The sequence below is a fragment of the Gossypium arboreum genome, chromosome 5 (genome assembly GCF_025698485.1).
Source record: "Gossypium arboreum isolate Shixiya-1 chromosome 5, ASM2569848v2, whole genome shotgun sequence".
Taxonomy (NCBI): Eukaryota; Viridiplantae; Streptophyta; class Magnoliopsida; order Malvales; family Malvaceae; genus Gossypium; species Gossypium arboreum.
The window spans coordinates 6,525,580-6,551,800 of NC_069074.1; the positions used below are offsets into that span (position 1 = coordinate 6,525,580).

At 33.8% G+C, this 26,221-nt stretch overlaps 2 protein-coding genes and 2 long non-coding RNA genes across 5 annotated transcripts; 3 read left to right on the plus strand and 1 right to left on the minus strand.

Annotated features, from left to right (window-relative positions):
* Positions 1 to 1,694: 1,694 nt before the first annotated feature.
* LOC128292812 (uncharacterized) lies at positions 1,695 to 2,515 on the plus strand. The gene is made up of 2 exons (XR_008282744.1): positions 1,695 to 1,740; positions 2,361 to 2,515. It is a non-coding gene; the product is annotated as an uncharacterized LOC128292812 (long non-coding RNA).
* A 9,971-nt stretch (positions 2,516 to 12,486) lies between these two features.
* On the minus strand, positions 12,487 to 15,388 carry LOC108487590 (gibberellin 2-beta-dioxygenase 6). Its single transcript, XM_017791963.2, has 3 exons — positions 14,689 to 15,388; positions 12,983 to 13,304; positions 12,487 to 12,860 (listed from the first exon to the last, which is right to left on the minus strand). The coding sequence occupies exons 1-3, from the start codon at positions 15,147 to 15,149 to the stop codon at positions 12,630 to 12,632; spliced, it is 1,014 nt and encodes a 337-aa protein (XP_017647452.1). The 5' UTR covers positions 15,150 to 15,388; the 3' UTR covers positions 12,487 to 12,629.
* Positions 14,993 to 15,835, plus strand: LOC128293158 (uncharacterized). 2 transcript variants are annotated; one of them, XR_008283240.1, is made up of 2 exons: positions 14,993 to 15,128; positions 15,374 to 15,835. It is a non-coding gene; the product is annotated as an uncharacterized LOC128293158 (long non-coding RNA). The 2 variants fall into 2 exon arrangements; XR_008283241.1 differs by having other exon boundaries at positions 15,121 to 15,270.
* Positions 15,836 to 20,382: 4,547 nt separating this feature from the next.
* LOC108487199 (U-box domain-containing protein 44-like) lies at positions 20,383 to 24,637 on the plus strand. Its single transcript, XM_017791474.2, has 5 exons — positions 20,383 to 21,002; positions 21,085 to 21,873; positions 22,365 to 22,671; positions 22,754 to 23,218; positions 23,397 to 24,637. Exons 1-5 carry the CDS (start codon positions 20,568 to 20,570, stop codon positions 24,509 to 24,511), a joined length of 3,111 nt encoding a protein of 1,036 aa, XP_017646963.1. The 5' UTR covers positions 20,383 to 20,567; the 3' UTR covers positions 24,512 to 24,637.
* Positions 24,638 to 26,221: the final 1,584 nt, after the last annotated feature.

Sequence of the window (26,221 nt, forward strand, 5' to 3'; positions counted from 1 at the left end):
GAGGCGCACACTCAACATCCAATTGAAGGATGATCATGATCTTCAACGGAGTAATATATTCCATTCGAGGTGTTTGATTAAAGGTACACTTTGCTCATTTATCATTGATAGTGGAAGTTGTGCTAACGTTGTGAGCAGCTACCTTGTGGATTCTCTTGCTTGGCCATGTAGCAAACACCCTACACCATACCATCTTCAATGGCTTAACGAAGGTTCGGAGGTCCGTGTGGTAAAACAGTGCTTGATCACTTTTAAACTTGGGACTTACATTGATGATGTTTGGTGTGATGTCGTTCCCATGCATGCCGCCCACTTGTTACTTAGTAGACCATGGCAGTACGATCATGATGTTATTCATCATGGTAAATTAAATCGATATTCTTTTATTGTCAGTGGGAAAAAGTACACTTTCACCCCTTTGAATTCGAAAGATATTCACAATGATCAAATCGACATGATGAAGTTTTGTAAGGAGGTTATGGGAAGTAAGACACAAAATTCAAAAAAGGCTGAGACAAAAGAGGTCTCTTGTAACATCCCGAAATAGAGCCTAAACGGAACAGTGGTTGCGAAACCACAAATCCGAGGTAGAATGTAACGGCCTAATTTTCAGTGGTGTCAAAAATGGTGATTTGAGATCACTAAATCGGACAAATAAGATTGAACAAGATAGTAACTTAATATTTATGAGTCAAGTAAGAATTTAGAAGAATTTGTGAAATGGTGAAATTAGTGAATTAAAATAATTTATTAGGTCAGACGGGTCAAAAACGAGGTATCGAGACCTCGAATTTGAAAATCAAGCTATAAATATTTTTATAAATATTTATGAAGTGTCATTGAGTTAGTATTAAAGTTTCGTTAGAAAATTTTGATGTTTGGATAGCTAATTAATTAAAAGGACTAAATCGAAAATAGCTCAAAATTTGTTAAATTGTGAGTAAATAGCTTAAGTATTTAAAAGATGGATTTAAAGAGCAATTAGACCCAAAGGTTAATGGCTGGACGGTTTGGGTATGAAATAAGCAAGAAAACAATGTGAACAAGGGACAAAATTGGAATTAGCATAAAAGTTAATAGTTAAAAAATGATGTAATTGAAAATCTAGACATTTCTTCATCTTTCTCAGCCGAAACGCCGTAGCAGGTCTCCTATGCTGGTTTTTCATATTTTTCACCATGTAAGTTCAATTTTTACTATTTCTTAGTAATTTTATGTTTTGTGACTTTTACAATTAGGTCCAATCATCTAATTCATTAGTTTTTGATTTGGTGGGTGAAATTGGAAGTTACCCTGGCTGAGTAAGGGTATTTTATGATGAATTATTATGAAATTGAAGTTCTAATTTCATATTAAGGTTGTTTTATTAAGTCATTTTGATAGAAAATGGTATTTAGGACCTAATTGTGAGCAAAATTGTGAATTAGATGTTGGTGTTGAAATTCAGAATATCAAAGGCTGTGAAATAGTTTATAATGATAAAATAAAAGTGTTAATTTATAAAAAAATTAGTTCAATTGATGGGTGAATTGAGCAGGGACTAAATTGTAAAAACTGTAAATTTTGGGGTAAAAGTGTAATTTCGAATTTTGAACAGCATAAATTGTGAAGTGAAATAGAAATCAAATAAATGCTAATGAGTAGAAATATTTTATATTATAGATCAAGAATCCAAAGAAGAACGAGGAAAAGAAAAAATAAAGGACTAAATTGTAAGGTTTAGTCACATTTTGTATCAAGGTAAGTTTACAGTAAATAAATGCAATATTCTTTTATTTTACATTATTATTGTCAATTTCAGCATTTATATATTATGTTATGAAAATATTTAAAGTCGAATTTAAGGTGAAGTGACAGAGGAAAAGTGTTAGAAAGCCGGTTGAACCCTAGGAATGTTAGGATATTAGGGTTGACAGACGAAAATGAAATGAGCCATGTAAGTCCATATTAGAAATATGGCTTTGGAGACAGGATTGAGCCATGTAAGTCCATATTATATATGGCATTGGAGACAGGAATAATTCATGTAAGTCCATGTCAAAGACATGGCATTGGCAGGATATTGATAGACAGGAACGACCCTAGTATCCTTAGTATTCCGAGTGATTCAACGGGTCAGGATACGAGTTAAATTACAGTGAATTAACAGCAAAGGAAAAGTAGATTATACTTATGAAAAGGAAAGGTCGGTAAGAAAGAAGGTAAGGGAATAAAGAAGAAGATAGAAATTGAGAAGTAAAGAAATTTATGATGTTAGATGATATTATGCATAATTATCCATTATGTTGAATGTTGTGATTTATTTGCTTGTAAGCTTAGTAAGCCTAGTGCTTAATCTCTTTATTTTCTTCTTCTTATAGTACTTATCTAGTCACTCGGGGATCGAAGGAAATGTCGGAGGCCGATCACACTATCAAAGAAATAACTCGGTATAACTAGACGTTTTGTTTTGGGTATGGCATGTATAGAAACTTAGCTACTTTTGGTATAATATGAATAATGAATGATGTGTAAATACTTGCTAGTGATTAACTAAGAAAATAGCTGATGATATACATGTTTATTAATATGTATGATTGAATGATGATTATCACATGAAAATTATGAAAATGTGAAAGTAACCTAAAAACAGATTCAAGTAACAGAAATGATGTAACTTTGAAAAATCACTAAAATTGTAGAAACATAGTTTGAAGATGAATAATATATGAAATTAAAGCTTATTATGTATATTTTCTTATGGAATAAGCAAAATAGGTAAAAGTATTATATTTTATGATATATCTGAGTTTTAGTGAAATAGGGTCAGAGCGATTTCTGGATCCCCTGTTTCCACTTTGGAAATTCACCATAAATTGTACAAAACTAATTAGAAGGTATAATTTATATGGTTAGAATTCTTGTTGAATCTAGTTTTTAGAGAAACAAACGACTTAGTCATATGAATTTTTTACAGGAAGAAAAATGGTTCGTAGTAAGAAGAGGTCAGTGCAGTTGAGTTTTGAAACAGGGGAAACTTTAACTAATAAACTGTACTAATTGGCTAAGTCAAAAATTCTAGAAAAAAATTAGTAGATATATATATGAGTCTAGTTTCATGAAAAATTTACGGATCTTAATTTCGAGTTTTGAAACTCGAGAAATGAATTTTTAAGTAACCATGATGCAGAAAAACAGTTTATTCCGAAAATTAAAATAAGTGATTTAGAGTTGTTTAAAAGGTAAGATAAGTTTAGTAACACCTCAAGCTTGACTCCGGTGATGGTTTCGGGCGTGGGGGCGTTACATCTCTAGTGAAAAAAGCCAAATTAATAATGACCCAATGGTGAGTGCATCCTCTTGTGAGAAAAAAAGAGTGGTTCATAATTTTTATGCGAGTGGAAAAGATGTGCGACGAGCCTTACTCACTAAACAACCTTGCATCATTATTCGATTTAGGCAAAACTTTTTATCTTTGACTAACATTCATAACTCTTTGCCTAGTGTTTTTATGTCTCTTTTGCAGGAATATGAAGATATTTATGAAGAAGCACCTAAAGGATTGCCACCTTTGAGGGGTATTGAGCATCAAATTGACTTAATACCTGGGTCAACAATTCCAAATCGACCAGCTTATAGAAGCAATCCCGATGAGACGAAGGAGTTACAAAAGCAAGTAGATGAACTTTTGGCGAAGGGTCACATTCGTGAAAGTTTAAGTCCTTGTGCAGTGCCGGTAATTTTGGTGCCAAAGAAAGATGGTACGTATAGAATGTGCGTCGATTGTCGACCAATTAACCAAATTACTATTAAGTATAGACATCCTATTCCAAGGCTTGATGATATGTTTGATAAACTTTATGGTGCTTGTATCTTTACAAAAATTGATTTAAAAAGTGGCTACCATCAAATTCGAATGAAAGAGGGGGATGAATGGAAAACAGCATTTAAAACTATGTTTGGTTTATATGAATGGTTAGTCATGCCTTTCGGTTTGACTAATGCACCTAGTACTTTCATGCGCTTGATGAACCATGTTTTGAGACCTTATTTGGGTAAATTTGTGGTAGTATATTTTGATGATATTCTGATTTACTCAACTTCTTTAGATGACCATGTTTTTCATGTTAAATCGCTTTTGGATATTCTGAAACTGAAAAATTATTTGCCAACCTTGATAAATGCACTTTTTGTTGTGATAAACTAATCTTTTTAGGTTTTATAGTAAGTGCTCAAGGTATTCATGTCGATGAGGACAAAGTAAAGGCAATTAGAGAATGGCCCACTCCTAAATCAATTACCGAGGTGAGATCTTTCCATGGTTTAGCAAGTTTTTATAGACGTTTTGTGAAGGATTTCTCCACTATTGCTGCTCCATTAACTGAGATTATTAAAAAATCTGTGGGTTTTAAATGGGAAGAAGTTCAGGAAAAGGCTTTTCAAACTTTAAAGGATAAGTTATGTTCTGCTCCGGTTCTTAAATTACCTGATTTTTCTAATACTTTTGAACTTGAATGTGATGCTTCAGGTATTGGAATTGGTGCCGTGTTGATGCAAGAAAAAAGGCCAATTGCATATTTTAGTGAAAAACTGACAGGGGCACAATTAAACTACTCAACTTATGATAAGGAGTTGTTGGCATTAGTCCGAGCTCTACAAGTTTGGCAACATTACTTGTTGCCAAATGAGTTCGTTATCCATACAGATCATGAATCCCTAAAATGGTTAAAGGGACAATGTAAGTTAAGTAAGAGACACGCTCGATGGGTGGAATTCATAGAGACATTTCCATATACAATTAAGTATAAAACAGGTAGAGAAAATGTAGTTGCTGATGCCTTATCTCGTAGATATTCTTTGATAACTACATTAAATGCTAGAGTCTTAGGGTTTGAACATATAAAAGATTTATACTTAAATGATATTGATTTTGCAAATGTTTTTTCTAATTGTGGGAATGGTGCCTTTAACAAGTTTTATCTTGTAGATGGGTTTCTTTTTCGCCTAAACAGGTTATGTGTTCCACAATGTTCATTGAGAGAGTTATTAATTCGTGAAGCACATAGTGGAGGCCTCATGGGACATTTCGGTGTCGCCAAAACACTAGATATTCTACATGAACATTTTTATTAGCCGCACATGAAAAAGGACGTTGAAAAGGTCTGTTCTAATTGTATTACTTGTAAACAAGCAAAATCTAAGGTAATGCCTCATGGACTTTATACTCCTTTACCGATCCCTTTTTCGCCATGGGTAGACTTATCTATGGATTTCATTCTTGGTTTACCACGAACAAAAAAGGGTCGAGATAGTATCTTTATTGTTGTTGATAGGTTTTCAAAGATGGCTCACTTTATTCCTTGTCACAAAACGGACGATGCTACACATGTGGCTGACTTGTTCTTTTGAGAGGTGGTGCGCCTACATGGGATACCTCGCACCATTGTATCGGACAGAGACGTAAAGTTCCTAAGCCACTTTTGGAAAGTATTGTGGGGTAAGCTTGGTACTAAATTATTATATTCTACTACATGTCACCCCCAAACAGATGGACAAACTGAGGTAGTCAATCGAGTCTTAGGTGCTTTACTATGAACTGTTGTGGGTAAGAACCTTAAAAGTTGGGAAGAATATTTGCATTTTTTGAGTTTGCATATAACAGATCTATTCACTCTACAACTGCATATTCCCCATTTGAACTTGTTTATGGTTTTAATCTACTAACTGTACTTGATCTTGCACCATTGCCTATAGAAAATATTTCTAGTTTAGACGGTGAGAAGAAAGCTGAATTGGTGAAATCCATGCATGCGAAAGCAAGACAACGAATCGCCAAAACAAATGAAACAACTGCCAACAAAGCTAACAAGGGGCGCAAGCAAATTATCTTTGAGCCCGGTGACTGGGTTTGGGTCCACATGAGAAAAGAGCGATTTCCAACTAAACGCAAAACAAAATTGGACCCACGTGGCGATGGACCTTTTCAAGTACTCAAGCGCATTAATGACAATGCATATCAAATCGACCTTCCCGGTGAATATAATGTTAGTGCCACTTTTAATGTCGCTGACTTTTTTCCTTTTGATATTGCAGATTCGAGGGCGAAGCCTTTTGTGGAAGAGGGGAATGATACGAGTAACTCAGCCCAATTCAAAGGCCATAATAGAGATGAGTTTAGTTTTCCTCAAGGCCCAATTACGAGATCCAAATCCAAACAAATAAAGTCAAAACTCAACTTAGTGGTTCAAGACTTTATCACGAAAAAAATTCAAGAAGAAGAGTTGAAGTTTCAAGACAATAAATTCTGGAGTAATGATGAATTAGAAGAGACTAATTATATTTGTGGGCCTAAACTCTCAATCTATGACGACAAGCCCATGTGGAAAATGCTAACAAGCTTAAGCATTTCACTTCAAGAACCCCAATTGATCTTACAAGCTTAGACATTTCATATTGGGTTTAAGTTTTAGGCTTAATTTTTATTATATATAAGCATAATATTTTGTTTATTAGCTCTTATTATTTTATTATTATTTTATTCCAAATTTTTATAATTATTAAGTATTTTAAGTTATTTAGAATTTTATGTTAACAAGAAAGTTTAGTTTAAAACTACTTCTTGTTTAGATTAAATTAGAGTTCTAGTATACTTAGGAGTTTTATTTAGATTTATTTATCTAGCCTATATATAGGCCTTTGCATTGTATACAGGGAGACAATTGATTATTATTCTATTTCTCTTTTGAGTTAATAAATTCTCTTTGAGTTTTTTTCTTTTCAAGAATTTCTCTTGAGTTTCTTTTAGAAGAGTTTTAACAATCTTTTTAGATTGTGGGGATCATCTTCAAACTTTTTCTTGCCAAGGTTTTTATCTTGGAGGGGAAATTAGAGCCGCTTGAAGGGGGTTGTGGATTCTTCGTGTTTCCAAGGCTTCTTAGGACTTCTACACGCCACGTTCTATCTTTCCATTTATCTTCTTTATTCACTTCTTGAATCCTTGATTTATTATTTGTTTTAATTATTTTATCTAACTTGGATTTAATTTCGTTTCAGGTTGTGTCAAGAAAAATCCAAGTTTCTTTCCTAACGTCTAGAGCCCTAAGTCAAATCCATGACTTTGACAAACTTTACGATCCGCTTCGCTTCATCCTTCTCAACCTTTATCAGATAGATGAATAAATAATAAAATAATAAAAGATAACAAAATAGCAACAACAAAAGTAAATAAAATTGAGAGAAATAAAAGAATTATGAATTAATGATTCCAATAATGTAAACGAAAATTATTTACCAATAAATAAATGAACAAGTAAAACAGAAGAATAATGGAAAAATATATTTATAAACAAATAAATAGATGAATGAGTGAGTGAGTAAACTAACAAAATGGACTAATTTGAAAGTCAAATGGGGTTTTGGGGTAAAAATAGAAATAAAATAAAATCAAAGGACCAAATTATGCGGTGTCTTTGAAAGTAACAGGACTAAATGAGATAATATCCTAGTCCTTATGCGTTGTGTTTTGGCTAGCAAGGCCCTGGGTTAAATTAAAAATGGAATAAAATTAAAGAGGAGAATTTGAAGAAAAATAAAAAGGAAAATGGGATTAAACTGAAAACGCAGAAAAGTGGAAGAGACTAGCCACACAAATTATCCATCTTAGGCGCATGGACCCTTTCCCTTTACCCAAACAGCGTTGTTTTAGTTTTATTATTTAAATCAAACTTTTATTTTGAAACCATCTTAGCCTTTATTTCCTTTTTTTATTTTTTTTCTAAAAACCTAACAGTTTTAGACTCCTCTATCTCTTCTCCTTCTTTTCAGCCGACAAGGCCATTCCCTGCTCACCTGCACGCTGCCATGGCCGGTGACCGGTGTTGCGGAGAATGAGCTTTTACGCTCTGTCTTCAAAGCCTCTTTTGAAGGTTAAACTTTCAGCAACCAAAGAACAAGGAAAAAAAGAGTTCTTTGTCCCTTTGCCAAACTCGATTACAATGACGGAGAAATCACTCCGACGCGAGCTCAAAGGGATTCAGGTGAGCCATTTTCCTTCCTTTTAGTTTTTGCTTAAACAGATTCGCGAAGAGAAAGAAAAAAAATAAAAGAAAATACAAAAGAAAAAACTAAATAAAAATAAAAAAGAACCAAGAACACCTTTTAGTTTCCAATCTTTCTTAGATTTGCTTGTGTGCGTTTTGATTTCTAATATCTGTGTTACAATCTTTCTTTTTGTAAAAAAATAAAAAAACCCCTTTTCAAAATACAATCTCCTTTTTCTTTCAAAATTTCTCCCTTCGGTTTTATAACCGATTACAATAACAATAAAAAATGCTCTTATTCCTCTGTTGTGGTCATTGTTTTTTTGTTGTTTGTGTTTGCAGGTATGGGCGTGCAGACGCATGGAGGAGCATATGCTTGGTGGTGGTCTTGGCGCGCCATTGGTTGGCCGAGTGTCTTCTTGAGGCTTGAGGGTCTTCTTTGTTTTCTCTCTCTCTGGGGGCTAAGATTTGGGCTTTAGAGTTTGTATTTAATTGAGTTTGATCTTTTAGTTTGGGCTGGGAATAATTGGGCCTGTATAGTATGTAATCTACAAATCTAATGTAAAATTCATTCTATTTCGACTATTTTGATAAATATCTTTTATTATTGTTTTATTTAAATAGGGAAAGACCTTTGATCTTATTTCTTTGATATTAGTTTTTTTTTTCTTTTACCCTTTGAAAATTCTAAAATATATCATATTTTCAAAGGAGGGTGTATATGTTCAAATGGCGAAATGAAGATGATGAATTTCACATTTAACTTGTCTGATTTAGGCACAAACTTAACAAGAAACTTGAAAAAAAGAAGAAGAAAATTTATTTCTTAGTTATTCTAAGGCAAATATCCAAAGGATTTATGTCATTGAAATCATAATAACCCCAAAAAGAAAAACCAATTAAGTTTGATAGCAATGTAGATGATCAAACATCAGCTGGTGGAGTGTGGTAGCAAACACAAAGGGTTCCTCCAAAAACTGTAGGGTCTTTCTCGCAAGCGGATCGAATTAAGCGACTTCCATAAGCCTTCAAACATTTGTTCTGACAATCGGGCTGAGAACATGTAATCACAATCACCCCATCAGCCTCGGTCGGCCTTGCTGCTTCCGCCGTGAATGTCAACATCACCAAAGCTATAACAGCTGCCATTGCCACCATTCTTTTACCCCTTATCTCCATCTCAAATGAAATCTTCCCTTGCCTTTATTTTTTTATTTTAAACCTTTTATCCTTAGATTTTCTATAGACTGCAAAATGTTGGGTTATTTGAGTGACCAAAAACTATGGTATTTAAAGTGTGTGTTTCATGTGTCCCAACGGATGACATGTCAATGGTTGTTCAAATCCTACCATAAATAATCTATTGCTGTATTTCCAAAAAAGGAGTGAATTTGGAGATTCATATACCATATGAAGTTTTGGATAGTAAATCTGCTTATTATTTGGAAAATATGTGCGTATCTTGAGCTTTGGCCAATAATGGAAGGCATGTACTGTCATTACCTTTCTTTTTTTATTTCCTTTTATGAAGAATTTGAATTTTTTTTTTCCTTTTATGGAATCCATTTGATATATTTAAAGTTAAATATTCGAACTATTATATTGCCAAACAATCGTACCTAAACCCAGAAAATGGCTCAAACCAGAGAACAGCTCGCCAAGCCAGCAAATCAGTGTATTTGAAGCTGAATCACGTCATTCCTCTCCTCCTTCGTCTTAGGAAGGAAGGACCACTTTTGAGCACACCGTTCTTCACATCAGCTTTCCCGAAAAATCTGCCAATAAATGACGAACCCCATAACACAGATGATAGGACACGGCTAAGGCAGCAATTGAGACGGTAACTGGGGCAAGTTTTTCTGAATAAAAGAAGAATTGGTAGAAATTGGAATAGGTGAAGCAAATTGAACCCATTTTCAGAGAAAGAAGATACGAGACCAAAAGCGTAGTGGCTAGGAAAGCACCGGAGATCCTATTGGTAATTGAGAGAGTCGCAGAAAGCTGTGGCTTATAATCAGGAAGATGAGGAGATAATGGACGAAGGTTTGATTCTCTGGTCTTGCTTGAGAAGCGTAAAAAGTACCATATTTTAATCTTATTCTTAATGTGTTTTTAGACAATCTATCGATGTAAAATTCACCGGAATGTCAAGGGATGTAGAGAGAAATCGATTCCTATCGACTTTCACGTTCAACACTTGGCTCAGGCTCCTTGCTGGAGACAGAATCAAACACATCTGCAGAGGCCAAAGCCAAGCGAAAAATTTTTTTCTTGAGGGTGCAAAATAACTAAATCATAATTTTATAATTTCTGTAAGGACTAAACTGAAAATTTACCCTTTTTTGTCCCCCGGCGCCAACCCTTCCGATCTGCACCGTGAAAATCAGAAGGGACAAAATCAGCATCAATTTTAGATAACCAAAAATAAAAATATATCAAAACATATATTGTGAGATTTGGACCATGCTTTTTACATCAATATAAATTAACTTTACTACTAAACCGATATTTTATTTTAATATAATATTTAATATTTACATTTTAATTTTATTATTCATGCATATTACTTACATTAATTATATATTATTATTTATTTTTATTTTAAATTAATATCTGTTAAATATGTACACGCGTATACATATAATAAAAATTTTATTTTAAATAAAAATTTTAGACTATTAATTTCAAAATAAAAGAAATTACAACAATTACCCAATCCAAGCATGATATATAATAACCTACTATTAAAGTTATCCCCACTTAATGAGAATTTTGGAGGTTATTTCATGATAACTAAGCAATGTATTTTCTTCCTAATGGTGTAAGTAATTGGGTCATATTTATTTCTAATATGTAAAGTGAAAAGAAAAGTAGAGAAGAGAATTATGATATTTGTAAGGGGAGAGATTCATATGTAAAATTTAAGTGTGGTTTTGTATTTTTTATAATTTTTATGTGATTAATATTTTAAGTTATATTCCATCTTCAACTCATATAGATTATACATTTCAATTTTGAAATAAATCAAGAAAAATGATACATATTTTAATTTTTGTGGAGCACAGTTTTTAAACTTAATTTCAAGTTTCATACTTGCATCACCACATATGTAAATTGGTTGTTCTTAAAACGTAAAATATTGTTGTGCCGAATACTGAACAAATAACTCAAACACTAAAATATTTTTGGGAAGTGATTGATGGTATTTCCAATAATAATTTGGGTTTTATTTAAAATTATTGACAAAAAGGAAACAAAAAATAAGTGACAAATATTTGTGGGAAGTGATTGATGGTGTTTCCAATGATAGAGCATATAATTTGGGTTTTATTTAAAATTATTGACAAAAAGGAAACAAAAAAAGGTGACAAAATGCAAATGATTTGTTATAAAACCTTATAAGTGGTTACAAACAAGTATAATTGGGAAATGATATGTCTGAAAATTGTAAATAATAATAAGAATAAGAAAGCAAGTGAAGCCTTTGGACGTTTGTTTAACGACAAGTAGTAGTAGGCGCAGTTTCATCATTGACAAGGCAAAAAGGCTTAGCATCTAAATGAAAAAGAAAGATAAGGAATGGGAATTTTCTTTTTCAAATAGGATTCATCTATCACTGTATTCCGGGGTTGATTCAATATATCTACAAATTTGTTGTTGCAGTGAAATTAACAAGATGATATCATATCTATGAGTTAGATTTTTATTCGATCTGCCCTTGTTCTTCATGATTTCACATTTATTGTGTCTTTTTATTTTTAGCTGTAATTATTAAAAATCAGTAGCCATTATATTTTATGCTGAACGTACTATCCTTTTGTCTATAATTACTGGGAGGATTTTCCGCCACCCTCTACAACTTGATATTAGCTAAGCATCGCATTTTGTTTTACATAACACTCGATGAATCTGAGGTTTAATAATTTTTATTCAATTTTTTTATTTGTCGACAACTACTTTATTTTAAGTTTTAGAACATAAATTTATCAGTGAAGAAGACATACATAGACCCTCCATTGAATCCTCTTTTATTTTTGTACTTGAAGAAAAAATTTTGATGATAATAGCTTTTTTAGTCAATTGAAAAAGAAAACTAAAAAAAAAAGGGGAGATGAACGGTTTTTTTACTAAGATTTAGGGTTTAAAATTTTTAATTAATTAAATTTATTTAATAAAAAATCTATTCTCATCCCATTAGGAAATCCAAGTTGGAACTTAAAATCTAGTTGGACTGCCATGTAGGATTACCGTTAGAGAGATAATGGAACTTAACGGAAGAGTGATCACTTCGTAACAAAATAATAGCATAAGGGACTAAACATAACATTTCAAACATAAGTGACTAAAATGTTACCTGAAACAAACAAAAGTGACTATTTTTATAGTTTACCCTTCAATCTGAGTTGGAATGTTAATATTTATAATTTCTCATCCTATACCGAATTACAGACTGCATATTCCCGAGGAGTAATTAAGGATGAGTTAATGGTAGGATTGAATTAAAAGATTTTCCGTAATAAAGGGGGAATTAGTACAACAGAAAATTAAGAGTTACCCTACATAAAATAATTGATAATAGGTAATATATATATATATATATATATATATATATTAAACAGCTGCATTAAGCTTGAATCTTTGGAGACCAACTTTATAACCTAGAGTCTTGGTGTCATGTTGCACTTGCTGTTGGAAATCGGTATAAGTAAAAGGTTTGTATTTAGAACTACAGATCACACTGCCTTTTGCTGGGAACACAAAGTAGCATATGGAGAACCGCTCCGCCAGCTTGTTCGTTCTCACTCTATGTTTCACACTCATGTATTGGTCGTCGCTTATAGCCTATATACAACATATACCCGACAACACGTTCAAATCAAAAACCAAAATAAAATATAAATTGAATGAACTCCATATGCATTTAAAAAAAAGGGGGAAAAAATAGAGAGATTGATTTTATAGACCTGCAGCATGTCACCAATATTGACAACAAGGGTGCCTGAAATTGGGTTAACCAGTAGCCATTCATTGTCCTTGAGAAATTCCAGTCCCCCAACTTGGTCTTGGTTCACTATGGAAAGCACGGAGCTATCAGTGTGTTCCATCATGCCCCAAGTCTCATCAGCCAAGGACCCTGATGGGTATCGGTAAACACGTATGAATCCAGTGGATTCATCTAAGCTAGACTCGGATTGTTTAGGACCCAGATTCAGATTCTTCACCATTGCTTCGAACAAGGTTGTGGCGATTCTCGAAAGGTGTCTTCCATATTCTTCCAGATAATGCCTAGTCATATGGAAAAAGGAAAAAGAAAAAAAAGAGTTGGACAAAAGTACGTATCCTCCATTATACAAGTTGATCACCTTTTTCATTTAGATTAGCAATACAGGCATACAACGAGTAAACAAAGTGTGGCATGGTCATGTTGATTGTTGAGAGTTCAATAACTGGAATATATGAAGATACCCCATATATATGTATGATGGGAAAAGAATAATTTGCTATCAATAGAAAAGGTAGCTGGCTATTATAAGAGTTTTATTTTTGTATTAGTTTTATTCGAATTTCAACATTACATGTAATTTTCAGCCTTTATATCAAACTTTAATCGATCATCCAAATAATTAAAACTCAATAGAGTAATTAACAAAATCTTAATGATAGTTAACCTTTTTTTTCTTAAAAAAGGATGGTATGCACAAAAACGATGAAATATAAACTAAAATCCCCAACTTTTCAATAATCAACCCCTAAGGATATTCTACTATATTTATTAACATGAAGCTTCAAATCACATATACTGTTGAGTGAGGTAAATTGATCCATTCAGCCTAGAAAATCAAAAGTTTTTCTTTTTTTGAAAGTTTTCTCTTTTGAGTTTTTCGTAATAAAATTAAATTTAAAAAATCTTAATAAGGTCAAAATAAGTATTTTTTTTCCTATTTTTCCATCTATTTTTTTTATATAATGACACTGAATAGTATGTGATTAAAAAAACCTTAAAATTTTCTTTATCCTTGTATTCCAACTATGCACATGTTCATAGGTTTTCTTTTGCACGTGACTTGCTAAGATTTCTATTTCAACATCCATAAGATAAACTAGAAATGGGACGGACTCATAACTATGATTAGCATTCTCAAGCCTCCACAAATTAAAGAATTGTGTGTGCTTGAAGCTTTAATAGCCCACACTCCATACCCTGGAAAGTTTGGTAAACAATTGTTACTAAAAGAAAAACGATGATAGAAACTTATTTTTAAGTCCGTTGATTAAAATTAAAAAAACTGACATTCAACATATCTAATAATTCATCATTTGTAATTTCTATATTTGGATGTATTAATTCTTTATACTATATATGTATAATTCTTCAAGTTCCTAGTCTGAGCAATGGTGTATGGAAAATTAAACTAAAGAAACTGAGGTGATTGGTGGTCTATTATTGGTTATTGATACTGCAAGGCAGAGTCGAAAAGTTAATGATGCTGACCTAATAATCTTCTTTTTTTTGCAGAAAATATCTGGGACTGTCCAATCAGTTGGTCACTTCATTAGGGGGGTAGTATATTGCCGACCCATTAGCAATACAAATCAGAGGAAGCCCACCACAAGAAGAGGAACACAGGGAAAGAGGGGGACAGACAAGAAGCAAAATACAAACAGTTACCTGAAATCATGAAGCTTAGGATCTCCGGATTCAAACTGTTGGAGGTGACAGAGTGGAACATTTATGCCTTCCAACCAATTGATATTCAAGGCACCCCTTAGGGCATCCCCAGTTGGGGTCAAGAGGGGGGTGCCCCAAAAGTAAGACAAAGGGTTAGTGAGTAGGGCTTGCTTGGACTCGAAGGATAGAGACAACACCCTCTTCACATGTTCCTCGAGTTTGCTCAAAAGGCTGGGAGGAATCCCATGATTGACCAAACGGAAAATACCCCATTCTTTACAAACCTCTCCAAGCTTTTCCAGGCTAAGACATTCAAGATCCACTAGAGGAATATCAACTGATGATGAAGCTTGGGTAGTGTCCCCCATGGAGTTGCTGTTGTTGTTGAGTTCAGCTAGCTGGGGAGGAGTAGAAGCCTTGAGCTGGCGAAAGACTGGAGGGTAAGATTCAAGGTTGCTCATTTCAAGCGTTATTTTCTATTGTTTAATTCATGTTTAACTTAACAACAGCTAAAGGGCAAAAGAGAGAAGAGAAGAGGGTCTTTTAGGTTTTGTCCTCTGGGAGAAGTTAAATTTATTCTGTGTACGTACCTAGGGGGCCCATTTCGATTTTTCATGAAGCGTGTCAATCTATGTCCTGCCTCACTTTGTTTTCTTTGGCATTTTAAATTTGCCTGTTTGTGCAGACTGTCTCTTGGTATTGGATCCGATTTTACTCTGGAATTGATATCTCAAATGAAAGGAAAAAAAACCCTGTTAAGTATTTTTATTCATCGAAATTTTTTTTAGGAAATAAAAATCAAATTCCTCAGCACTTAACGTATACAAGGGCTGGTATTTATGCAGACTGCGGTCTCTGGAAATTTTTATGCATTGTAGGGACGTGTTGGGTGTTTTCCCTTCCCTTCCCTTCCCTTCCCTTCCCTGCAAGGCTCCAACCGGTGAGCACTAGAACTGGAAAAGCTCGTATAAAATTGTATAGCCGCCTTTGTTGATTTTCTTTTCATTTCCCTTTCGTTTTTAATTCTTTTCATTTCCCTTTCGTTTTTACTTTCTAATACCAAACATAATATTTAAATTATTTCTGTTAGAAAAATAATAGTTAATATTCTTTTTTTTAATGTTTTTTTCCCACCCATTCTTGCAAACATGGTTTGAGATCAAGTTAATTAGTTTCCTATACATGGTGAACTTTCAATTCTCAACTTTTAATATAATAAATTGAAATTGAAAAAAATAAACTTTTAAGATAATGAAAGACTTCAGAATTCAAACATCTCACCTTTCAACTCTACCAATGAACAATGTTTTGTCGTTACTTTTTATTATGTTCCAAAATAATCGTTAATTATATATAAAAAAAAGTAACTTAATACAATCAAGGGATTCAACATGTGATTAGTTTAAGGTTGGAAATTTTGCATGGATAGAGATGAAGGAAGAAGTGAATTATATTGAGAATGCTGAATGCATATCAGATGAGAAAAGGTAAAAGCATAAATCGCAATCAAGGCGGTCGCGGGAGAGCTGAAAACTGGGCTAGAATGGTTAAGGCTGTCCTTTTAAATTGAATTGATTGTTGGTATTTGGCCTTTGCATGCCATGCCTGCCTGGTTGGCAAACTACAACTCCTTCCCCTCGGTTTTCATGATCCAGGGTACCTGTTGCAGTAGAGAATGAAGGAGAGAGAAAGTTGGCACAAACCAACGATGAAAACAACAAATATTCTTAGAAAAAATAAAACAAAATAATCAATCTTGAAAGTGGTGTTGGACCAGGGATTAATTGTTTGTTTTTCTGAATAATAATTTAATTTATAATTAATTTTGTATGTATGTAGTAGGTGATGGAGCTAGTTGGAAGTGTGATGGAGATTCATTTTTACGATTATCATCATGAATGCGATGTTTTTCTTGAACCTTCATATGGTCCTGCCTGACTCCTCACCTGCTCTTGCTTTTGGACCTCTACATTTGTTGTCCCCCCCTCCCCTTTTTTCTATATCTTTTTGGGTTTTACCATTATGTAGTGTTTTATACTTTTACTGGCTGCGACTCCTTTATATTACCATTCATAAATTTGATTACCATCGTCAAATACTGGCATCCCATTCAGTCTTGTATCTCAAGACGAATTCAATAATTATATATTTGAAAAGAAACAGAAATTGCTATTGACCGATGGAAAAGCACGCAAAATCAAACAAGAAAGATAAAAAATTACCCTGAGTTAATATGCTCACCTATCACGCACTCCTAAATTCCTCTACTTTACTGGAGCTAGCAATAACATTATCCATAGATAAAATGTCAATAATACAAGGAGAAACATCAAAAGTATCAAGTGCTATAGACAATAAGGCCACCTTAGACAAACAATATTAAATAATATTTAAAAATGTATTTATTATCCACATTTAAATTTATAATTACCTTCAAACAATCCGATTTTACAATCATTTTTTTTACTCACATCTCCAAAATATTAATATCATAATAAATCAACTGAGCAAAATATATACAAATTGACTCTTTAAAAATTGTCATATCAACATTACACTTAACCCAACCTTCTCTTGGTTTCTTTCTGTAGTGTACCGAGCCGAATTGAAGTTGTTGCAGTGTACCAAAAGTCTCCCATGAAGCTCTCCAACTCTACAAGAAATTGTCAGCAAACATCTCAATTTGAGAAGCAACTAAGTCGACTTTAACAAAGGAAAATCTTAGATATCAAATAAATATATTTAGATAGTGTAATACAAAGGCAAGTTATGTAAGTCGATTTTAATCGTGAATATAAAAATAAACAATACAATAGGCATTTGAGTTCCTAACATTAAACAAATTAAAGTATCAACACATTGATTGGTAAATAAGAAGCTAATAAACATAGTCATGCAATCATCAATAATAGGACCAAGCAATAAACTCTTTGAAGAAGACTATTAATAAGATAAATAACAACAATAGCATCCAATTCAACGATAATAAGAGAAGTATGTAGACTTTTAGCAAGTAAAAGACCATCCCTTGGTGTCTAAAGTTTAGCAACCATGTTAGTCGTGCGGACTAAGTATCTATGGCAGCCAGCAATCTATTGTCCATTGTATAAAGTATAATAGCACTCGCTCCTGGAGCACCCGAATTGTTCACTGATGAATCGTCACAATGGAGCTGTTTTGAATCACCCTAACAGTGACGGTGACCATTTGACATGAATGATACTTAACAAACCTTTATTCTTTATATTCATGTAGAGAGTAAAGCAGTCAGCGGCAAGAGAAATAATTTTAGAAATGAACAGGTTCTCTTTGAAAGGCTTGTAAAAGAAATAAAAAATGATAGCATTTCCGGGTATGGAGGAAGAAGACAATGTTAGATTTTATTAAAATAAATCTACAATATAACTTAATAAACCTGGATCTGTCATGTCAAATCATTAAGAATAAATCAAGAACAAAACTAGATAACGTACCTGAATTCATGGATTTCTTGAAACTTTATGGAACTTGGGGATTTGATCTTCCAAATTAGCCCACAAGAAATTCAGAGAATATCTGCTCTCTCTTTCCTAATGATGGGATATTAGAAAAGATATCTTGTGTATAATTTGGGGACCATAACCCTAATATTTATAACCTTATCATATTAGTTCTAATCAAATTCTAATTAGCCCATCATTAATTAGAATTTGATTAGAAGAGAATCTACACATGTTTGACCCATACTTTATTTAATAATTAAAAATCCAATAAAATTCTAATCAAATTAGATCATTTTTAATTTGGGCTAACCTATCATAATAGTAAATAATAACATGTAATTATCCTTATTATATATGTGATGTCCAAATTTTCCAACGCACAAACATGATGAACCAAAGGATGCAATGCCAAAAGAAGAAAATTTTAGAAATCAGATTCCGTTTAAACCAATCATCAAATGGAAGATTCCAACTAGTAACGGAAAGCAGTCTCAAAGTCTAGCTATAATGTTGCAATTCCCTAGAATACCAGGGTTGGTTTCAGGGTTAGTATTGCAGAAAGGACAGTAGTTCCTCTTGTTCGCAGTAAGGTTCTTGTAGGCAGATAATTTCCAAAGTTTCCCAAATGAAAGTGATATTAGGGGTAAGTTTGAGATTATAAATATTCAATTTCCAACATAAAATTTGAGGACGAGGTGCGTGCGTGCTGTTTTTCAATTTTATTTTTTAAAGATTTCAGTCGTGTCAGATTGCAAAAAAAAAAAAAAACTTCTTGTTCATTATGCTTGTAATTTCTTGTCGTTTAATTTTATTTTAATATATCAAGTAAAAAAAAGCGGCTAAAAGTATTATAAAAATCTTTATTTTATATTTTTAGTCTTTTTATTATAAAAATAGACAAATTAATTATTATAAGTTTAGATGAGTGAGCAAAACAGTTCATTTGTTAATATTGTACCATTAAATGTTTATTTTGATGTTTATATATAAGATATAATAATAAATTTAACTTTCAATATTTACACATTTATTCAATTGTACTCGTACTCTTAAAGTAAATTAGAAAATTTTTAAAATTAATAAGGTTAAAGGGTCAAAAGACCTTAGTAAACAATTTTAAAAAAGTCAATTAAACCCTTTTAAAATTTAAAATTATTAACAAAATCATAAAATTATAAACAAAATTTGATACCGACCAACAAATTCAAAATCTAATCCCAATTTTTCTTTAAAAATTTAATTTAATGGGTCAATATTGTTATTTTTAATAAAAGAGTAGAGATTAAATAAAATAATAGGATCAAAATGAATAAATATATAAAGATTGATGGCTAAATTTATTATAATACCTTATATAAATACCAAAATAAATATTTAACGGTGCAATGGAGCTATTTTGCCCACTCACGAAGGATTGATTTATTCATTTTTTCAGTAGAAGAGTTAAAATGCAATCGAGAATATAGTATTTTTTATCTAAAAAAACATTATGAGTTTATAACGAGGTATGTTTTGTTTATGGGCTCAAAATTTTTATGAGAAAAGCCTTGTAACATCATTTTGGGCTTAAAAACCAATAATACATTCTATTGAGCTTAAAACCCAACTCATTTTACTGATTGAAATTGAACCAACCTTCGGCCTCCAACTTTTGCCTTCAGCGCGCCTTCATTTTACTGATTAAAAATGATAATACGCCACTAGACTAGTGAATGAATTATTTCAGTTAAACTTGAAATGGTAGATGGTGAAAAATAATAAAATTGGTCAAATGTTACGAGCAAAATTGTAATCTTTTAGGTTGTTACAAGTAGACTCTAATTCTAATTAATATGAATAATATATTGGTTAATAAACTTTTTAGTATTTTTATTGTTATGATTTTATAATCTATATTTATAGTTTGTGGTTGTTGTTCTTTCGTCAATTACCTTTAAAATTTAAATTTATGTTTTTATTTAAAAGTATAATATATTTTACTATTACATCAAATATTTGTTGATTGTACAATAAAATTAATAATCAAAATATATTCTAATTTTAGTAAGGAAAAAAGTTAGAATTTCATTTTCGTTTTAATTTTAAAAAATAAAAAACATTAAAAAATTTACGTTTTGTTGAAAATTTTAAAATATAAAATAAATTTGTTTATTTAACAATTTTCAAAGTATTTCAATTCTAATCCTTATAAATACTTTTTTCAAATATTCTAATTAAAACCAACAAAAGGAAAAAGGCGTATCCAGTTCCATAATTAACAGTGGAATGGGAGGAAAGTCTACTCCTGCCAAAGTCAAACCTTGACTGACTTTTCAGCTTCAGCCCACCTTTTAGCAATCCAAACTTGACCTCTTTTTTTTCTGCATTATTTTTCTCCGATGTCATGCTCGCTGTGAAATGACATCACCATCCTATTCGGCTGCCGCTGCGGCGGAGTCCATCCACCGTTCCCTCGCAGAACTCTCTTCCTCTTCCTCCTCTGATTCCTTCGACAACTCCCGCCGCTTCACTGCCTTCGCTTCCCGACTCCACCTCCTTCTCAACCACCACTACTTCCTCAACTCCGACTCTCTCTCCCCGGCTCTACAGACGGGTCTAAAAGGAATCGCCTCTGATCTTTCCAAAGCCGTCCTTACGGTGTCGGTTTACCGTAAACGAAGCAAGATCTTCGTCCTTATCAACTGCAAATCTCTTTCTACTTCTCTCCAACAACACTCCTCCGCCATCGCTTCCTGGCTCGCCTTGATCGAGTCTTCTCTCTCCGATGATCTCCCCGATCTCCGCAAGAAAACCTCTGATCTCTCTCGTGACATGAAACTATCTCATTTCGCCGTATAAAAATCTCACCAAATCCTTTCCTTCAAAATATAATATTTTTCTTAAATTTTAACCGTAATTGTTTCTTTTTCTTTAGGTTACCGAAAATGAGGAAAGACTACACCGTACCCTACAAAAGGAGGGAGAAGGAAGGCAAACTAGCAAAGCAGTTCAAAGCGCCATAATAATGGATTTAGCGAGATGTTTAGGAATAGATTCATGTAATTACGAGGAGTTAATTAATCAAGTTAAGTTGTTTAAAACGGATTTAGCAAACTCAAATTCCGTTTCCGAAAGACGGATTTTAGTTTCCTTAGAAAAGATTTTAGGCAGCTGGTCAGCAGTTCCCGGAATGTTAACTTTAAAGGTTGACCGTGATTTTGAAGAAGACGCTCACATTTTACCGTTTAAGAATTTTTTGTGTCCGTTAACTAAGGAAGTGATGAAAGAACCTGTTGTGTTAGAGTCATCTCAGACTTATGAGAGAAGCGCAATTGAGTATTGGTTCGAGAGGTGTTTGGAGGATGGAAGGGACCCGACTTGTCCGGTAACGGGTGAGGTTTTGAAGTCGTTGGAGTTGAAACCGAATATTGGTTTGGCGGGTGCTATTGAGGAATGGGTTAATAGGAATGTTGAGATTGAGGTGAAGTGCGCGGTGGAGCAGCTAAGTAAGGAGAGTATGGAGGCAGAGGGTGTTGAAAGGGTGTTGGATGTGGTTTATAAGATATCTGAGGAGCATCCTTCGAATTGGTTTCGAGTTAGAAATGCTGGGCTTGTGGTGATGATTGTTAATTTGCTAAGGAATTCTTCAAAGAGTATTGGAACTGTTTTGAGAAGTAAAGCTCTAATGGCTTTGCTTAGCATGGCTAAGGATGAAGAAAGCAAGGTTAGCACTTCATTCTCTCTCATCTTCTCTATCAATTTAGAAAGTATGAACTAGAATGTGATAGAAAAAGTGTTAGAATTTGGTTGAATTAAGCTTTCCTTATTTGCATTTAAGATTGGCACTGAATCACATCTATGTTTGGTTGACTTATGTCTTCGCAAATGATAAGAGTTTGTTTCTCACATGAGCAAAGATGATGCAAGTAAGTAAATTGGTATATGAGTAGTTAAGGAAATGTTGAAGTAAACACGTCGTGTTGGATGGAATTCCCAAATGTTTGCCTTCATCTCATTTCGAAATTTCCAAGTCACATTGTTTGTTTTCTATTCTCTCATACGAAAATGAAGGTAGAATATTTGCCTGCATTTTTTATGTATATTTTATGCTTATCTTTGTCAAAGTAAGTCTGTTACTTCTTTATTAAAGGAAAAAAAAAGGGCCATGTAAAGCATTACAGAGTCTAGTCTCTAATATTGTGTCATTATTAATAGAAAATAATGCTTGAAGAGGGCATCACTAGGTTCGCCATACATAGTCTGATTGGAAGCTCAGAGAAAGAGAGGGAGTATGCTGTGAAGTTACTACTAGAGTTCTCTAGTGATGAAGCTTGCTGCACTAGAATTGCTTCAGAGAAGGGTGCATTAGTTCTTCTGTCGAGCATGGCTGGAAATCTAGAGCATCCTGCTTTAGCCAATGTGGCTGAGCAGGTACTGACGCGAATAGAGGTTGCTGAGGATAGTGTTCAGAATTTAGCAGCTGCAGGAAGATTTGAACCCTTGCTCAGTAGATTGCGTGGAGGTATGTCTTATGCTAACTCATTTACTTGAAGAAGAATTTATGATGCTATATAAATTTGAAGGTGCTCTTTTACTTTGAGTAGGACCTGATGATATTAAAATAGAGATGGCTTCCATTATTGGGAGAATGACCTTGACGAATAACAGTAAAGAACAAATTGCCCAGCAATGTGCTCAAACACTAGTTGAGTTGTTATCTAAGCCAGAGGGAAGAACGCCAAGCTTGCTAGCGTTAAATAACCTGTCAGGGTTGGATGACAATGCAACCATTCTTGTCGAATCTGCTGTTCTTCCTGCATTAGTATCTATTCTCTTACAAAACCAAGGTGCTTTACAAGAATGGAAAGAATTTGCTGCATCGATAATTGCAAACATAGTATCAAAACCTGGCCACTGGGAATTAGCTTCAATTGATAACAAAGGGAACTCAATGCAGTCAGAATCAGTAGTTTTTAGTCTTGTTGTCCTTCTTTTAGTTACATCTCCCCAATGTCAAGCATCTATTCTCCGCATCCTATATGGAATGGCTAGCTCACCACAAGCTGCAGGTAATCTTTTGTTGAAATCCTTCTGTGGAAGTAGACATCTTGTTGACAACATGACACCATTATCTCTTTGCTTATAATGGAATTTCTGAAGGAATTTGGACATGGATTTCCTTAAAGTATCCTGTTATGATAATGTTTTTTGTTTGTTTATTTTATTCAAATATGTTGGATCTTGCAGAGTCAGTAGCCATGCATATAAAAAGTTCTGAAGATGGCATCAATACAATCTTTCATTTTCTTGAATACCCAGATGTTGAACACAGAATTTATGCTTTTAAGCTTACAAGAATACTCACAGAAAGGTTTGCTCAGGATTTAGCTCATGAGGTAAAACATTCTGGCAAGCTTCTCCTATTTAAAGAGAAATTACTAGACAATCAGTCAACAGAAAGTGAGAAATCTGATGCTGCATGTGTACTTGCCAATCTTCCACTCTCTGAAGATGAGGTAAAGACAGTCCTGGAGGCAAGCTTTGTTAAATGGATAGTAATGAATCTTAAAAAGCAGCAATGCATATCCAACGGGAGAACATCCCAGCCCACATCAAGCATGGAAGAAGGACTTCTAGGCCTATTACTCCACTTTACGAGGAGCCTTGATCAAGAGACTATTAGTGTGGTCAAGGAGCATCAACTGATGACCATTTTCTGTGAGCAGCTCAGTTTTCCTGCAAAACCTAGAGTGAAACAGCTTGCTGCTGTTGGATTGATGAACTTGTCTGAAGCTGGAAGGATGCTTGCAGCTCCAGACTCAGAACCACCAGCTCCCAAAGGATTTTGTGCTTCTTTGATATTCATGTGCAGGAGGGCCTCTCCTGAACCTTCCAATTGTCCCATTCACAACGCTCCTTGTGAATACAATAGTCAACTCTGCTTACTAAAATCCAATTGTATCAGACCTTTGGTAGATCTTCTTCATGATGAGGATGCCAATGTTCAAATTGCTGCAATTGAGGCACTTTCAACTCTTGTGTTAGATACTTCTCGTGGTTACAAAAGAGCTGTGGATGAGCTTGAAAAGCAGGATGTTATTGCAGCTGTTATAGAACTTTTTACAGAAATTCGTCCTGGGGTACTCCAAGAGAGGGCTCTTTGGATGATAGAGAGGGCATTGAGAGTGGATAGCCCTGCTCATAGGCACTCACTCAATCAGTCACTGGTTAGGGCTCTGGTAGAAGCCTTAAAGCATGGAACTGCTAATGCAAAGAGACACGCTCAGGATGCTCTTACCAACCTAAAGGAGATATCAGGAGTAAGCGCAAAAGCCTCTAGTCAATCTCGGCCACAGAGGTAGATCGCAATGGTAGTTTTTCTGGGTCAATATTGTATACTGTTGTGATGCTTCAATCTTGTACAGCATTCATGATCACCAAATTTTGTATTCATTGATATATAAATTCATTACAAATGTTATTTATAATTCATGAATTACTTTCATTTTTTTTTGCTTGTCAGTATGATTACATACAGTTCGCTTCTGTCTTCAGTTATAGTTAAACATTCTGTGTATTTAGATAAACAAGCAACATGCTTGAAAAAGAGAAAAGAACTTGTGTCCCAGTCAAATCGACAAATTCAATTGGACCTTTTAGTGTTGACGGAGGGATAAAAAGGTCTGCTCTCTCTGTCTTCCCTGATCCAAAGCCTTTATACGGCATATGTGAGCATGTTAGTTAGCTTAAACTAGATTTATGGGGAACATAACAATCTGCTCAATTCAGGTGTAAGTGCCCGATACGTGCATATTTAATTGTATCAACTCTTTGTTAGATCATATTTTATGCTCATCTGAATGTCTTGGATGCATACATTTTGGAATCATCGAAAGCAAGTGAACTTTGCTAAATTTTCTACACTCTGCTCCCTGTGTCCTTTTTCTAGAACATTGAAACCCTAACAGAGTCTATGCTGATAATTGAAAAAAGGAAATGAAATTTCCTCTCTAATGGGAAGAACAGAGTCAATTCAAATAATTGGGAATATATACTTTGAATTGATGAGCAAAGTTGATATATATACCATTTGAAAAAAAATAAATGCTGAAGAAAATGTTGGACTAAAAACTAACTAATTTTTTGGAACTACTTGTCAAGTTTGGTAGAATTCTTCTAAAGAGCAAGCATAGAAGGTTCTTAATCTTTTACAGCTATTAAATCCTTTTCTTCAAGATGTGTTGATGGATCCGGTTCAATTGATACCTAAAATATTTACTTAAAGCCTGGTACGGCCTATTCATAAAACCTTGCTTGGCTCGTTTAGTTTATGTCAATGCTTTAATGTTTTGAATATATTTTAAAAATGATTGTCATTGCCATGAATGAGGTATTAAGTTTGATGAATCCTGAGTAAGAAAGAACCTTCACATTTTGCTGATGACCTGTTGATGTTTATATAGTTAATATAGATTCTGCCGGGGCCATCACCAATAGTCCAGAGGTTTTCTGCCAGTTTTCAGGCCAGAAACTTAGTTCTGGTATTTTCCTTTTTATGCTGATCTAAAGTCTGTATCAGAAGTGACAGGTTTCAAGATTAGTTCTCTCCCTGTCAAATACCCAGGGGGTCTCACTGGATTACAGTCAGGTGTAGTGACAAGGACTAGTCCTCTTTGGCGGAGAAGATTGCATTGAGAATCAAAAACTTCTCTTCAAAGCCTCTCATATGGTGGGTGCCTGCAACTTATTCATTCTGTTCTTTTTCAGCATCTGAAACTTTTGGTGTAGGAACTTTATATTGCCTACAAAGGTTATTAAAGAAGGTAACACAACTTTGTGCTGCTTTCTTTCTGAAAGGTGGCGAAGGCAATCCAAAAGGCCATCCTAACTCAGGAGGAGGTTTGGAACTCAATGAAATGCCCTTTCCTGGAACAAAACTTGCATTGTTAAGAATCCCGAGATGGGTTGGCTGGATTCAAGCATATTTGTTCAACGGAATAGATGTTAAGTTGCTGCCTTTTTCTCCAGGGATTCAGAGATGCATATATTGCCAAGTAGGAGGTATAATTTGG

What these genes read in the sequence shown, in the direction of transcription:
- LOC108487590 (XM_017791963.2), bottom strand. Translation starts at nt 15,149, where the DNA reads ATGAGCAACCTTGAATCTTACCCTCCAGTCTTTCGCCAGCTCAAGGCT. An exon ending in CCTAAGCTTCATGATTTCAG is followed by an intron (nt 13,305 to 14,688) that starts GTAACTGTTTGT and finishes CCATATGACTAG; the next exon opens with GCATTATCTGGAAGAATATG. An exon ending in ATATTGGTGACATGCTGCAG is followed by an intron (nt 12,861 to 12,982) that starts GTCTATAAAATC and finishes TGTTGTATATAG; the next exon opens with GCTATAAGCGACGACCAATA.
- LOC108487199 (XM_017791474.2), top strand. Translation starts at nt 20,568, where the DNA reads ATGACATCACCATCCTATTCGGCTGCCGCTGCGGCGGAGTCCATCCAC. An exon ending in GCTCAGTAGATTGCGTGGAG is followed by an intron (nt 22,672 to 22,753) that starts GTATGTCTTATG and finishes TACTTTGAGTAG; the next exon opens with GACCTGATGATATTAAAATA. An exon ending in TAGCTCACCACAAGCTGCAG is followed by an intron (nt 23,219 to 23,396) that starts GTAATCTTTTGT and finishes TGGATCTTGCAG; the next exon opens with AGTCAGTAGCCATGCATATA.